Below are 17,090 nucleotides of genomic sequence, written 5' to 3'. Positions count from 1 at the left end.
CACAGGCCGAAACGCGTGGTTCTTCAATTTCTAACTAGCTACCTCCACGCTCGTGAAGTAAGAAAGCATACCTTCGAACTCGTTTCCCTTCTATTTAACTCAGAATAATTCTGCTTAATGATAATTTGAATCCTTGCGCGTTCTACTAACATTTACATACTCTGGCATTGGCAGTTCCAGGGAAAAGTAAGGCTTGACAGGAAAGATAGTTTAAACTTAAAATAAATGTTAGTTAAAATAAATATAAACCCTACAAGCTGCAGGGCGTAGAGGCATATTCGTAGAGGCACTTTCATTCCTTCGAGCGTCTTGGGCAATGAATGGTAACTTTTCCGAACTGTTGATTTCTAACAGATAAAGTCTTTGGAATTGTCTCGACTTCTCTCCATCAGCTGTTCTCACTCTGGCAACTCTTGAGTGTCCATCTGCTCCAGAAAAGACTTCAGTGACGATTCCTAAAGGCCAGTTGATACGCTTGCCATCAGTTTCTAAAAGAACGACCTCCCCAACTTTTAAAGATTCTTCCCGGCTCTTAACTTTATGAATCAACATTACTAAATACACATTCCGAAATCTCATTCTTAAATCCTGCCTTAATTTTTGTACAAAACGCAGTCTTATATTTCGACTTTTACTGTCGATTTCGTCTAAATCAGTTGTTTCACTGCTAGGAATACTTTGTAAGAAACGAGCAGGAGTTAACGTCTTCAGATCTACCGAATTGTCTTCAATATATGTAAGAGGCCTAGAGTTTATTGTGGCTTCGCAGTCGCATAGAATAGTTTCCAACTCTTCAGAGTTAAGACTTTTCCTGCCCAAAATTCTTTTTAGCATCTATTTCAACATTCTAACCATGCGCTCCCACCATACTCCTCACGAGGCGGCTGATGGAGGATTGAAATTCCATTTAATTTTCTTGATAGTGGAAAACGACATGATCTTCTCCCAATCTAAATTTCCTAGAGCATTGCTTGAACCAATGAAGTTTGTACCGTTGTCAGTGTAAATTATATTTACTCTACCTCTTCGAGCAAAGAATCTTCTTAAAGCCGTAATAAAAACTTCTGTAATGAAGTTGTTTACATAAAAAGACTCTTTGAGTCGACAAGCTGTTTGCTTCCTTTCATCCTGAGCGTTCTCTAGATGATAAGCTACAGTTGCTTCTAGTAAAAATGCTTTTTTGATGTCTGATGTTACGCCAATTGCGTTTTTCCGAAACTGCATTATCAATTTGGGTACCAATTCTAATAAATTTGGCCCCTTTTCTAAACAGTTATTCAAGGAATTTCCTTTGGAATTTTTTGTCAACGCATCAAAAACCGGACGAATTTTTGTTGTTGTTACACCAGGTTTTATCACAGGATGGTGTGGTAAATAGTGTCCCTTTTTCTCGTTTTTATCTACAATTTCAATAATTCCATCCCGAACCCACTCATTAAACACATCATCGTATTCTCTTAAATGTCCAGATTGTATGAGATTTTTGGTAGTTGACATTAACCGTTTAGTGGCTAATTCTTTATTCATGTTTCTAATTCTGGACGTCCACTTTTCCATTGCAAACATACTTCATATCTTTTGTCTTCGTTTCTTTTAACAGTTTTACGGAAAAAATCTACCGTTTCTTCATCAGTTACCTGCCTTGACTTTACTTCTGCAGGACATCTTATACCGATGACATCTAGGCTCCATAATTCCGTCAAATCTAAATTATTAGCATAATTTAACTATAATTAAGCTGTTAAATAGCATTATAATAGTTTTCGCCAAACGGTATATACAATACTCTCCAAAGATTTTGAGTAGTTTCTTTGTTTACCTTGAAGCGTCCATCCAAGTTTTGTTTTAATAGCTACCAAATTATTATCAATGAGCTCAATTCTCCCACTCAATAATGCGCCAAGATAATCAGCTCCTATTAATAAACCTATTTCAGGCACATATTCTCCTGTATCACTTAAGCGTATATTTTTCTTTTTCAAAATTGGATAAATATGAGGATCCTCTACACGTGGAATCGCACCACATATCTTCCTTTCGTCCAAAACTGAAATAGTGTACTTGAAACTTGAACACAAGCTTTGTAATGTAATAGTGTAGACATTATGGGACTCTTGTTTAGTTTCACTGCCCCCAAAAGTCCATGACTCATCATTTCTTGATCTACGGGTTTCAATTCTAGTTTCTCCGCAATATCTTTTCGTATGAAAGATCTTCTCTGAGCACCAGTACCAAATAATCCGCGAACGATTCCGGACTTGTCATCATTGATGATTTTCACCAATACAGTTAACAATAACGTTAGAGAATTTTTTGGTGACAAAAGAACCTGTGCATCCGATTCAGATTGTTTGTCTTGTTTTGATTGATTTATATTTGGACACATAATGCTATGGTGTTTTTCCTTGCATATAATGCACTTTAAATAAGCTTTGCAGATTTTAGAATTGTGTCCTGGTTTTAAACAGACGAAACAAGCTTCCCTTTTCTTCAATGTTTCCCTTTTCCCCTCTAGTGACATCTCGGCAGCTTTAAAACATTCTGAGGTATTATGAAACGACTTAATACAAAATATACAATGTTTGCCATTTTTCTCAGCTCTTTGCTTTTCATTAGATACAATACAAGCTGCAGTGGGAATTTTTTCTTCCGTTTTAAAATTTTCAAATTGATCATTCGCAAACCCTGATCAAGCAAGTTGTAACCGCTCTTCACTTTCGACTTCCAAACGAAGAAATTCTAATAAATTTCTTAACATGCTCATCTTGTCTTTATTTTCTAAACGGTTATGTGTGCCTTCCCACTCCTTGATAAGAGCTTCTGGCAGAGCTGATTCTACTAAAGGATATAACAATGCTTCATATTTTTCAGACGTTACCCCTAAAGTCTCTAATGCTCGCAGCTGAATTTATCATAAAGAAGTAGCAATTTATCATAAAGAATCCGCAAAGTAAAAATTTCGCCACTTCTCGCTTGCGTTAAAACTAGATTTAAAAGTTCACGAACATAAAACCTGAATTAATAGTTCATCTTTAGCAAAATGAGATTTCAGCTGTAAAATAGCATTATAATAGTTTTCGCCAAACAGTGGAAAACTTGCAACTAAAAAATCTCTAGCCGATGAACCTTCTTCAGTTGCTTGTAAAAGATACTGAAATTTATCATCTGCATCAATGCTATCATCATCATGAATCTTTTTAAATTGTCCCCAGAATCCTAGCCCTTTTTTAATATTACCATCAGAACGTTTCAATTCTAACTTAGGAAGACGGAAATTTTGCTTAGTTTCATTTACTACACTGGAAATATCGCTCTTTCTTTCAGTGGTTGATAACATTAAATCAACTTTTGTTTTCATAGCAACCCACTGATTTCGATAACTTTCCGTTAAATCCATATCATTAGAAAATTCATCTTCATTAAAATTTTCCATTTCTAGCCATTTCACGTTAACTTTTTCATTTAACTGAAATAATCTGTCAGGTTTATCGTTAAGTATATTAAATACAGATATCAAATCAATCTTACTTACTGCTTCATCTTTTAGAACAGCGTCCACTTCTTTTAAAGAAGTTGTGAAATATCGCCGTAATTGTGTTCTTTCCCGTTTTAAATTATCCATAGTCCTACTGCACGGACGTCAGTATTTTAAAGGATTCGAAAATAACTATGGATTTAATATGAAAAACACTTTAATTGCAGATATTTCCAAAAAATTTAGGAGCAGTTATTCTTACAGAAACGACAGAACTTATTTTTAAAACATAAAACTTAAACAGAGTTGAGTTGTAGCTGGTATTACTCAAACAGACTGCAATAAATATGATATTGCAAAGCATATCGATCTTCACCTAAGTTTGCGACTTACATAGAATTTTGAATAAGAGTTTTTTAATGGCATTCTCATTACTTTTTCAAAATGACATTTGCATTTTTGAGGGATGCACGTCTTTTATACAGTAGCTTTATCATAATCTTTTTTTGTAAAATGTAAATAATGAGTTTGGAAAGTAATTCACAAATATTTTAATAATTATAAATGTTTACTTTGCATATTATCGTATAATCGTTTTTGGCAACAGTTTTTGACTTTAGAATATAATTTGTTAAAAATAACAGAAGATGAGTTTTTGACTACTTAATTGGTGAATGAAAATTATATTTGGTGCTGAAATGGTAATATTTTTATTTTTTGTAGTTTATTCAAACAATCCTCGGAATAGTAAAATTTTGTTTGCATCTTATTACGTTGTACTTATACACGTCTTTTACACTGTAGCCTTATCATAACCTTTTTTTCCTACTTCGTTTAAATAATTGTTTAGAATACCCAGTGAAATTACATAATAATTCTCATATTTCATATTTTACCTAGAAACGCTAGGCATATTATAAAGTGTATATAATTTCATACATACGTATTCTATATAATTTCATACATTGCCGCCAGCATATATATAGTGTCCTATAAAATGTTTAGCTATTCCTCCTGGTCCATCTCAGTTGATAATCTCGACTGATAAACTATATTAAAATTTAATTAGAGCCCTTTTGGGCAAAAGATTAAGTTGCAGTAAAATTAAAAACGAAATCCCGAGTACAGCACATTTTAATTACCTGAATGAGTATCGGGTATGGTATTTTAGCAGAGACTGATATTATAAATCAGCACAATGGGAAAATGTTTTTGTAAATGTCGAAAAATATTTTAATAGCAGTTTATTGCATTCAAGTCAAAGATAGACCGTGAGAATTTTGAGAAAGATTTAACTTACTGGAGAATGGCAATACGTATATCCGATCTTTCGCGCGACTTTATGCATGGTGTCAGCACAGTCGGTGTATGTAGTAGTTACCTTTTAGTCTCATTAATTGCAATTATTTGTTATCTGAAATCGACAACTGAAATTCAGTAGGTAATTTGTATATTTCTAGAGTTTATAACTCAAATAATTTCTGATGGAGTTGTTTTATAAATTAATCTTATTTTAAATCTTCAGTATGTTATTTAAAAAATTATGTCATTTTTACTAGTATCTGAGATTTAAGTCCACAGATGAAAATGTGTGAATCCTTTTTCTGATGACTTCTTTTCTCAAAGGGCTTCGTTTGCATACATCTTTCACTCGTACTGTGCGTACTCTGCATAGATTTAAACACTTACCTAAGGTAAATAACAGGCAAATTTTTCAGACAGTTCTTTGCATGTAACTAGAAATTTGCGTTTAAAACTCCTCACATTATTTATAGTATTAAATGTTTCATAATTTTTTAAGAAGGTGTTTTCGTGTCAATCTTGTATATCATTACTGTATTTTCTTACTCGTGTATGGTCAATTGCTAGAATCTACGTGTACCATACAAAATTTTAGTATTGAAGGCCAACCAAGTCTAGATATATTATAGATTAAATCATTATATTTATCGAGAAAGAATAAATAAATGAATTAAATATTGTTTCAAATGTTTATGCACAAATAAAGCTAAGGAAAAAAATCAAGGTATTCAGATTTTTACAGTTCACCCAGAATAGCTCTTTGAAAGTTTATTTGTATATATTATTAATACAGATGGCCCAGGTTAAACAGCAAAATTTTTTATAGGATACTAGATAAATATACATGTGGACCAGTGGTTTTAAACTTGTAGTACGTGTATCCCTGGGGCTGTGCGATGGCTTTGTCAGGGATAAGCAAGGAAGCAACTTGTAATCGGGTAAAGTATTAAAGTGTTATAATAAATGTTGCTGAAAGAAAAGTATTCAGAACTTTAAATTTGTCATTAAAGGGAAAGGAAGCAACTTAAAAGATTTCTGATGTGACCGTTACTGATCAAAATTTGTACATGAGCAAAATAATTATCATTAACTAGCTCCGCACACACCTGTAATTTCACTTGCTTCATTCGCATCACATGTAGCCTTTCCTTTCTTCATTCTGTCATCTCTTATTGTAGAAAACATTTGCAGCCTGAAAATATGGTTATATTTTCAGTACAGAGCAAACCATCAAATTAATTATAAAGGTCTCTTTCTTTATAACTGAGATATTCAAATCAATTTCAATGTGGAAGTTTATTTGCACCGTTTATTTTTATAATAAGCATTTGTTCTTTTAAAATTGTTTTTATATAAAAATCGATAAATGGTAAAAGTATATTTTCACATGGAAATAAAATTGGTGCTACTTTGGTAGACGGTTGCACGGATTTTTGGCGATTTACATTGGCGCAATTGTTGGCGCGATTTTTACAAACATCAGCCATCTTGAAAAACACTGTTTTTACGCATAGTAAAGTATTCGAAACTTAAAAAATAAATAAATATCGTTAAAAGTAATGGATTAATTTTTTTGTTGAAAATGTCGTTTTTTAAGATGGCAGGCAAGTGTAAATAAATACATTTACTATGAGTATAAAATACTAAAATTAGGTTATTATTACTTTCATATAGCAAAGAAGAGAATAAAAACACCGCTATAAAAACATTGGGCCAACGTTTAATTAGATTAAAATATTACTGAAATTGAATATCGAATTAAAAACCATCATACCAACATTTAAAAGAATTAGAATATTATTAAATTCAGATACTTTAAAGTATGTTATATAGAATATAATTAACATTAAAACATATGGACAATAATTATCTCAGCAATTTCTGAAAATAGTGTATTAATTCTTTTAACAAAAATTGAAGTATACAATTATAAAATAAAAGAAAAATATGTACTTAAATTTTTTTGAGTATTTAACCTAATGTTTATTGTACCACAAAAAATTTAGAATCATAATTTAGATAACATCTTTGAAGGAATTTGAAGATATGAATTAAATTTTAAAACGGCGCAGAAATGCACAAATTGTCAGTAACCAATCAGGGAGCTGATTACAGCTCGTTAATGCACAAATATTCTATAACCAATCAGAGAGCTTATTACATCACGGCTAGAATTAAAATTATTTAAAAATTCATACATAATAAAATAATTTTTTTAAAAAAATGCAAAATTAAATTGTATTTTAATATTTAAAAGCCATAAATAATGTTTAAAACATTAGATTAAATTTATACATATTAAAACGAATTACTTTTAAAGTAAGGTGACGTCATTGATTACATCATCCACAACATAAAATTTCGGTTGATCTTTACAATACGGTAACTGGTAGTTTGGCGACATTTTGGAGGCGATAAAGGTTACTTACTACCTAGGACTTTGGTAATAATGTGAGCAGTACTCAGTTCCGATTACGCATTATTTTGTGTGAGGGAAATGAGAGATCATGGGATACGTCATGTGATATTAATGGACGAATTACGGTTCTTGAATCGGAAAAGGGGGGAAATCGGGAACAAATCTAGAAATTTTGTATTTGGTTTATTCTGTGTTGTGTGAAACAGTGTTCGTGAATTTTTGGATCCCATGGCCGTAACTCAAGAAAAGTTTATCGGACACGTAATGAAGATTCTGAAGAAGATTAGGTAAGTTAGTATTTTTAATTATTTGAGGATATTATTTTTATGCATTGTTCTAAATGTAAGGTGGAAAGGAATTTTGTATTATTGGGAAAATTGTTATTAGCAATGATTTAGTTTAAAGTAATTAGGATTGTAAGGTAATTTTTATTAATTTAATGTATGTGCTCATTTATATTTTAAGTAGTGTTTTTGAATTTAATTATATTTTAATGAAATGATAGTTATTTTGTGAATTTTATGTTTGTAGGAATTTGGTATACGTTTAAGTTGAAATAAACGTGCATGGAAATAATTTAAATATTTGATATTAAGTATTTGTAATGCTTGCGGTATGAATTCGTTGGTGACGTGTATAATGTAATAGATGATTTAGAGGTAAAAGGTTTTGGATATTTTATTTATTTTATATGTGGAAATGTTCATATTTGTAAAGGGTAAATACTTTTTCGCGATCAGGTAATTTCATATATGTTCTTTTTACCGGGTTTAAAGATTGAGAAAATTGTCATGTATTTTCGTGAAATTTTTCTAATTTATGAGAAAAAAGCAGTGTACATGGATATGGTGAAGAGTGTGCGCAATGCCATTTTTGTGCAATTCTGGGATGTTTTTTTAAGTAAAAATAAGTCGCCGTGTACATGGTTTATGTGTATGTGTTATTTTGAAAAACGCATAAGGAGTATGGTATTGTGCACTTTTTCCCAATTTTGCAGTGAATATTTGTCATGATTAAGCAGTTTTGTTTGATAAAATTTCTAGCATAAGTGTAATTCGGCTACTAGATTGTTGGAAGAAGTGTTCAGTAGATAAAAAGAAAAGAAACATGTCTTTACTTCGTGAAGACAAAATGGCGGCGGGGAAAAAAAATAGAGGGTTGCTGTAGGAGAGTTGGTCGCCAAATTTTCGCCAAAAAAACGCCAAGTTACCATAATGTAAAGATCAACCAAAATTTCTTAAAATATGATAAACAATAAAATTTTTATTTCAAATAAAAATGCAAAATTAAATTGATTTTTAATATTTAAAAGCCGTAAATAATATTTTAAACACGGAATTTATGCACAATAAAACGCATTATTTTTTAAATAAAATGACAACAAAGTATCGGTTACCATAAATAACTTATCCAGCAATGGGTTTACCATAAGTTGTATTACTCGTCAAAGGAAAATCGCCAAAATCTGTGCAACCGTTTACCAAAGTAGCACCATAAAATTATCTTGGATAACTCTAATTTAATGTTTATGCCAAATTTTTACTTGAACACCGTATATTGCAAATGAATTTAAAATCTCGCAATGAAGAATGGCTTCAATGACTTGCATAACGATTCGATGATGTTTAATATATATAAAAAAATTTAGAATTACAGAACAATTTCATAATGCTGTTCAGTATGTCTGACAAAACTGATTCTGTAATCAAAACATTAGGTAAAATCCTAGGAGAGCTCGCACCCTTGGCGACAAACTGGGAGGAAAGTGCAGAATCGCCCACTGCTTTGCGCATTTCTTAAAATCGTCAACTTGAAAATAACAAGTAACAAAATTGCACAAACTCAGTATCCATGTACACATAGACTTATTTTCACTTAAAAAAATCCCAGAATTGCACAAACTTGGCATTGCACACTTCCTTGACTTTGTCCATGTGCATGTCGATAAGTGGGGGGTCATATAAGTAGTGCGCCATATAAGTGGGTGCGTCAAGGGTGTAGGCTCTGCTAGGATACAACCAAAGTTAAATTTCTGGGGATTGACTACTAAATAATTTTGAACTAAAATATTTGAAACTCATTTTAAATTTGTCAAAAAAACTAGCTTTAAATTAAAAACAAAATCAAAGAAAACAATAATCCACCTACCAACCACCATGAATTAGAAGATTCATTTAGACATCTCTTTCTGAAATTAAATGGGAAGATAAGTGAGATGGATCCTTTCAATAAAGGCTTCTCTAAAGTGGTCTCAAAATTATCATTCACAGAAAAAAAGAACAACTTACTGATTATATTTTTTTAACTTTAGTTCATTGCAGTTTATTAACCTTATTATATTGAAAGAGTAATATAGAAATAATTGCATATATTATGGAAATAAATACTAGAGGGTGGGAGTTTTGTATGGGGATGTTAGGCATTATTTTACTAAGTATATAAATTACTAAGTCTATAATATATATAATTACTAAGTCTTATTAAGGGATGCATGAAAGTGAAAAGGTTGAGAACTTCTCTGACTTAGACTGGGAAGTGTCTGTATATTTGCATATTCTAAATTACAATTTTTGGAAAATCTACGATAAACGAAGAGATTTCAACTTTCCTATACTTAAATTAACTAACTGGAATTCCATTATTTCTAAAAGGGTCATAATCAATACAATTAATGCACAACTGCATAGAATTAAAAGAATCTCTAATACTACAAAACACCTCCAAGAAGACGTACTCTACTTTGTAATTATCTTGCAGAACAACCTAATTCTTACATAAGTCATTAAAAATGCTTTAAAAAAAGCTGGCATTAACTTTTTCTTTTAGATTTTTTGAGTTAGATAATGAAATTTTGTACTTAAAGCCTTATGGGATGGTGTAAAGTGGATGGCTGATTCAGAGAATCTAATATATAAATGTAAAATTAATTCCTCTCACAGCTTCAATTTTACTCTTAAAATTTGGTACAGTATTTCTGATTCTATACTCATGGAACTATCTTTAACAAATCTGTTCAGATTTTTGTATTTGCAGACGATATTGACATAGTCTCACGCAGTCCCTAGTCACTTAGAGAAGCTTTCACATCTCTAAAGGCTGCAGCCAGCAAAATGCATCTAGCAATCGACCAAAATAAAATAAATACATGCCATGTGGTAATAACAGCAATCACTATTTTGAAATTGGGAATTATAAATTTGAAACTGTTAGCAAATTTAGATATTTAGGATCAGAGGTTAATATTCTCAATGATTTAATGCCCGAAGATCCGCAGTAGAGTCACAGATGCTAACTTTTGGTCTAAAAAATACTTGAAGTCTAACTTCATTAGCAGAAAAAAGAAGATTTTAATTTACAAAAGCTTAACCAGACCCATTGTCACATACTCTGCCCCGAGACCTGGGTGATGACAGAAAAAGTTAAAAGTATTATTTCTGTCTTTGAAAGAAAAATTTTGAGAAGTATTTTGGGTGGCATAAAATGTAACAGCTCGTGTAACAGCTAACTCTGAACTCTATAAATGCTTTAAAGAAATAGATATAGTAAAATATATAAGGATTCAGATAATTAAATGGGCAGGACACCTGTACGGAATGGATGAAAATCAAGTAACTAAAAAAGATCGTATTGGCCAGACTATTCGGCACCCGAAAAAGATTCTGAGGAAGGCAAGGGCCCATCCTGGGCTGTCTGGCCATTGGGGGGGGGAATAATAAAAACTTCTAATTCTGTTCTTGAATAGATTTTAACAGGGTTGCCACGCTACCTGGAAAACCGGGAGAACCGGGAAAAGTCAGGGAATTCGAAAATTGACCAAAATATTCAGGGAAAAGTCAGGGAATTTAAGTATTTTTGTCAAAATCTGGAAAAGTCGGGGAAGTTCACACAACGATGCCGCCAAAAAAAAAAGCGATTTTTGCGCCGACGTCGGAAGAGATAACTTTTTTGGCGAATTATGTATCACGTGAGTGTCATTCGGGTAGCTGGCATAGAGCCAATTTTCGCAGCTCCAATTTGATTGTCTTTTAGAAAGGCAAAGCAACTTTCCCGCAACTTTTGGTTTCCAGTATTCTCGAGAATCGCATGTGCAGTGCATGAACTAAAGAAAGTACCTGTTCTCGTAAAAAACAAAATGGGTTTAATCCTAGTATACGGTACCATGGAGGTTAGAATCAAAGAATATGTATTGTAAAGAAGGAAAACCTCTCTTCAACAGACGTGGCTCCGTTCCATCATAGAGGGAAACAGCTGTGCATGTCTGATATATCTGTCGCGGAAGCTCGAAACCGGTGTCGAAGTTCGAAGGTCACGTTATCAAGAGTTCATAAAATGAATATCGTTTAAAATTTCTTGAACGACTTGCGCTAAAAAGACGTGCCACGCACGTCGAGATGCTTTTGTCTCAAACCGTGAGCGACGTGAACACCACGTCGATAAGCATTTATCGCAAAAATGAAAATAACGTGGTGCACACGTCGCCTAACAACGAGATTGTTTATTTCTCGAGTTACAGATCTGGATTGCACTCGCAGATGCGGAGCGGCGTAAATGAGACACTTTACCGCTTGTTATATTGTAGCGCACGGCACCGCAACCGTGAAGTTTAGTCTTAGCGCAAGTGGTTAAACTCTAAAGGAAAAGAAAATATTTTTTGGCGCAAGTAAATTAATTCACGGATTAGTTATTTTCAAGGGGAAAAAAAACTACGAAAATCCGTTTTTAAAATTATTGCGTGGATTTTTCGCAATAATTTTAAAAACGGATTTTTGTAGTTTTCTTTTTGTCAAAGAGCGTTTCTTCTTAACACGTGTTTCTCAATTTCCTGTACACAGCGCGAAGAGAGAAGAAATTCTGGCCGCCAGGTTCCGTCGCCAAATCCCTTGGCAAATTTTCCCTCCGCATTCTAACGGCGTAATAGCATTTTACTTGTATGGAACCTTTTCTTCTTTACATAGACGTTCTTTGTTTAGAATAATAATGGGATTTGGCGACATCATGATGCGCAGTAAACGGGTCATTTTGGTCTTGGCGACAATTTTCAAAATCGTGCCAAAGCCTTACCGTATACTAGAATTTTACCGCAAAATCTTTTTAAACCTTTTTTTTTTTTTCTTTTTAATAAATACCTTGCCATTTTGCAGTAAAATAAAAAAAATAGTAATCAGTCATCTAGGCTAGCCATGTAATATAACTATATTCGCTAAAATATCGTTGATTATTATAATTCAATTTTTAAGTAATTATTTTTATGTTATTCATATAATTTAATGTTGCTTCTTCCCTCTAAATTTATTTATTATTAGTAAATAATATTTCCAAATTTCAGGAAATTTTCTCTGGCATAATCCTAAAATTAATTATAGCAGTATGATGACATACCATCACGGAATTTAATGCACATATTTTTTCCTTATGTATGCTGCAAAATAAATATAAAATACCTCAATTTATTAAAATAGATTTCTTTCTTTCGTTTAGCTGCAGAATGTCTGCAAAAAAAGCCTTATTTTATTCCAGATTGGGAAGATTCTAATCTCAATCTTCAGTGGAGAAAACAACAACTGTTATAATTATATTTGTGTTTTCAAGTGTTAAGGTGCCTTTTAAGAACATACCTCACGCAAATTAAATTTACCTAAAATCTAACCTAACTATTTAGCATTGCGTTGTGATTTATAAGGACCGGATTAGCCTCGTGTTGAACTGGTGATGATCATGAGTAATAATTAAATAAAACATACATTTGTTATCCAATGTATATATCTTAAATTTTATTAAGTTTCTTAAGTGGAAAACTAAACAAAATTATCAAACAAAGTATACCAAGAATAATTAAGAATAAATGTCCTCTGGGATTTATTGAATAATTAAGTGAATTTGCTACACAATATAAGTAATACCATAATTAATTTACCTCTTAGCACAGCCAACGTACATTACGTGGATAGACTGGAATTTTCTTGAAACACACCTGGAAAACCTGGAAAAGTCAGGGAATTTCATTCTCCTGTTTGAGTGGCAACCCTGTTTTAAGCTTTTTCTGGCCATATCTATCCTGTTATTGATTTTATAGGCCATTTCGTTTCTAGTAGCTTGATAGCCCTCTAGCTTGAAGAATTATGACTTATTAGAATTAACAATTTACTATTTTTTCTAATTTATTCTTACTTTCTGTGGCCGTTTTTTTAACATTTTGTAGAATTGGCCATTTTTCTTTCGCTTATGCATAACTTCCTTAAAAATCGTCGAGCAAGACGCCATCTTGAACAATTTCTTCATTCTTCAGCAAATTGCCACCCGCCCTCACACTGAGTCAGGTTTATGCCAATGGTCAGTCATTTTTCATTGGCTCTTTCATCATGATGTTTCTTTGCCTTTTACGTCATCCTGCCTAGTTTGTTGTCTTCTTCCTTTCTCGAGCCTTTCGTCCCTTTTGAATGAGCATGGGTCCAGCAAGAAGACATCGCCGTTCCAGGTCTGTTAAAAAAAAAAAAAAATTCTTTCCCTTGTATTGATTTTTGATCAAGACCTTTTCAATATTTTTATAGTCTTTTTTGCTTTTTAATTTTTAAATTTAATTTTTTAGCTATGTTCACAAAGTTTAAACTCTGTGAGCTAGTAGGTCCTCCCTAAAAATCTTATAAATTTGACTAATAGCAAATTGCTATTTATTTTGTACATTGGCATAACCAGGCCATTATGCATAGTTTTTTCTTACACCTTAACCTGCGAAGACACGTGCTACTTTTAGCTATGTGAGGACGTGCGTCGGGCTACGTAGGCTCGAAGCGTTTTTTTAACAAAACAAAAATAAAAGTGCTTGTTTAATTGAAGAAAAACATTTAAATAATAAAAACAGATGTATAAAATATAGAAATATACTTTTAATTTAGTAAGTCTAATAAAATTGTATTTTAAGACTGAAATTATTTATCATTAACAACAAAAATTAAACTGATTTCTTTTTGAAAGCAAATCAAATTTAGTACTAATTTATGCAATATTAAATTTTTACAGCAATAATTTCAAAATAAAACTTACATTTCAAATTTTTTTGCAAATAATCGTTCTGTGTTTACCCAAAACATTTTTCTCGCATATAACTCAGCAAATTTGTGATTTTCGGTCCCTTACGCCAAGACTGTAAACTTTTTTGCAATTTTCAACTAACTTTTCAAAAGCATATCTTATCGGAACCAGTTCATTTATTTCCCTTCTAGAAAAGCGATCTCTTATGTCATGAAATCTCAAACATCTGATTAGAAATAAAAAACGTTTGTTAGACATTGTTCGATGAAAAATGTCAAGCACTGTTCCATCAGTCACCCAGAGGTCGAGAACATTTATGTGAGAAGCCTTGTCGAGTCCTTCAAAATAAAGACCGACAAATGCCCTGATTTCTGTAATATTTGTGGATCGAGCATCTCTCTATCCTTCACATTTGACAGCGATGGATTCGATATAAATGTTTGCACAATCTACTAGAATTTTTACTATTTTATCCATAAGCAGTTGCCAAGAATTCATAGGGAAGGACACAAAGTTTGCTTCGCAAACATTTCCGAGCAATTTTCTCACAATGTTGTGAGCAAGAGTTCTCACAGCAAGTCTTGGTTCTTTTTTATTCCATTTTGTCACATTATATTTGCCAAAATAACAATTCGCTGACGCACACAAAATTACTTAATTCGTTACTACACTCATGTCCATAAATTAAGGATAATTCGGAGTCACGCGGAAATCGAACTCTGAAATAAATATATCACCTGTAAAATCACCACACACATCTTCAAGAATCATATGCAAATTTCAGGAAGTAACCAGATGACACCGATGGTATGTCACAATGACAAGAGTGTAAGAGAAGATATAAGAAATACAAGCAAAGAAGTAAAATTGTTTGCAGGTGCTTTATAAGCATTTCAGTGCAATAACCGTATCGTAATGACACAAAGGACGCATTTGGATGATTTTTTACGTGGTAGAATTATCAGCCATCTGGAATGTGGGCGTACCCAACTGGAAGTATCAGATGAACTTGCAATTGCCCAGAATGTCATCTCCAGGCTTTGGCAACAATTCCAAGATGATGGTAATGTGAGTAGACGTTACAGCACAGGTCGCCCCAAAGTTACAACGCCGAATGAGGACCGGTATTTGGCAGTTACTACCAAAAGAAACAGGCGGAGCACAGCCTCAGATCTGTCTCGTCAGCTCTCTTCAGCCACTGGTATGACAATTTCAAGGCAGATCGTGTACAGACGCTTAGGGCAGATTGGTGTATATGCTCGTAGACCTGTCAGATGCGTTCCACTTACTGCAACTCACTGTCACCTGCGGTTAGCCTGGAGTAGAGAGCATGCATTATGGACATCGCAATAGTGGGCTTGTGGGATGTTTTCCGACGAGTCCAGGTTTAGCTTGCAGTCTGATTTTCGCTGGACTTTCATATGGAGAGCTCCAGGTATCCGTTACCACCAAGAAAACATCATTAAACGATACTGTTACGGTGGTGCAGGAGTGCTCGTTTGCAGTGGCATTATTCTGGGTTCCAGAACTGACCTGCGTGTACAAATAGGAACCATGGCAAGCCAAATCTATCGGGACTGCATTCTGGAATAACATGTATGTTTGTTTTGGGGTGCCATGGGTGCACAATTTGTGTTTATGGATGACAATGGCATGGCCGTCCTCACCGTGTAAACATCGTAAGCGAATGCCTTCAATCGGAGGATATCACCCATATGGACTGGCCAGCATTCTCACCGGACATGAATCCAGTAGAGCACGTGTGGGACATGCTTGGCCGACGAGTTGCAGCCTGTCAACCTCCTCCTACATGTCTTCCGGAACTTCGGAGAGCATTGCTTTTTGAGTGGTATAATATCCCCCAAGATCAGATCGATAGTTTAATACTCAGCATGCCTAGGCGTTGTACGGACTGTATTGCATCGTCTGTGTAGCATCTGATTTCGAGAGTATCAGTACTCTTATCCCCGAGAACCTTTGAACGAGAGTAGAGTAGAATGTAATGTACCTGCGTAAATAGCGCATCGCTACTGTATGAGTTAGTTAGAAATAAATGTTTGTGCCGTGAACTAGTCTGTTTTGAAGACACAATAACACGCCGAATAAATACTAATTCAGAAGTCAAACAACAAAAATCAGCGTTAATTTACAAAATTTTCACAGGACTAGTTTCGATGGTTTTACCGAACCATCATCTTCAGCTGCAAAACCGCAAATGAACAAGATAGGAAATAATGTTTAGATAAGATAAGAAAGCCTGGACAAGAATAAGCAAGTGGCGCCATCTGTTGGCGAAACCAGAACTAAAACATAATTTCTCTAAAAGCCGAAGGCAAATTTGGATTGGAATTAGGATCGTTAACTAGAACAGAAAGATTTTTATGAATGTGAAATGCCTCTAGAAAATCCAGTTCTCCAATGGAAGATGTTTTTTGAATAATTTTGGCAGCAGAAAAATTGAAAGTGTGATTTTCGGACCAACAATGTTGAGCAACAGAAGACTTCTGTGTTTCCTTTTTTCTAACATATGCCTCATGTTCTTTAGGCTTACATTTTGCTTTCTTTTTTGCACGTGGTGTGGCCGCCATTTTGTGATTGTAGGAGTTTCGGTGAGTACATTTTTGCAATTTTCAAGTTATGTTTATGTTTCGTACATTTGGATATTGTGCTTTGCTTGTCTGATTTCATGCATTTTGCTTACAAACATTTTGTTTTCTATTCATTTCAGTGAGGGATTTTTCTGCTATTTTGTGTGTACTTTATTATTGCTCAGTTAATTTAGTTTGATTTTCTGCATTGTTTATCATGCCTTTATCCGTTAATCGTTTCACTAAGTTACGCCTGAAACGGCAAAAATTCCTGAAT

The 17,090-nt window shown here is 33.4% G+C and overlaps 1 protein-coding gene across 6 annotated transcripts in view; it reads left to right on the top strand.

Moving 5' to 3' along the window:
- The first annotated feature begins 4,784 nt into the window (after positions 1-4,784).
- The window catches only part of Ctps (CTP synthase), a 91,344-nt gene continuing 79,038 nt past the window's right edge, over positions 4,785-17,090 (top strand). For 2 of the 6 annotated variants that reach the window (XM_085813326.1, XM_085813331.1), the window contains exons 1-3: positions 4,785-4,912; positions 5,035-5,169; positions 13,483-13,671. In XM_085813326.1, coding sequence (XP_085669452.1) covers positions 5,083-5,169; positions 13,483-13,671 — 276 coding nt within the window. In that variant the 5' untranslated portion in view covers positions 4,785-4,912; positions 5,035-5,082. Of the gene's footprint in view, positions 4,917-5,034; positions 5,170-13,482; positions 13,672-17,090 lie in introns of all 6 variants that reach the window. The other 4 variants (XM_085813327.1, XM_085813328.1, XM_085813330.1 and 1 more) reach the window with 4 other exon arrangements.

This window comes from Stegodyphus dumicola, chromosome 3, assembly GCF_044657685.1.
Source record: "Stegodyphus dumicola isolate Sdum_Otavi_A_Nest chromosome 3, ASM4465768v1".
In the NCBI taxonomy this organism is placed as follows: domain Eukaryota; kingdom Metazoa; phylum Arthropoda; class Arachnida; order Araneae; family Eresidae; genus Stegodyphus; species Stegodyphus dumicola.
Note: the sequence above shows the minus strand (reverse complement) of the source record. Positions and strands in the feature narration are given on the sequence as shown.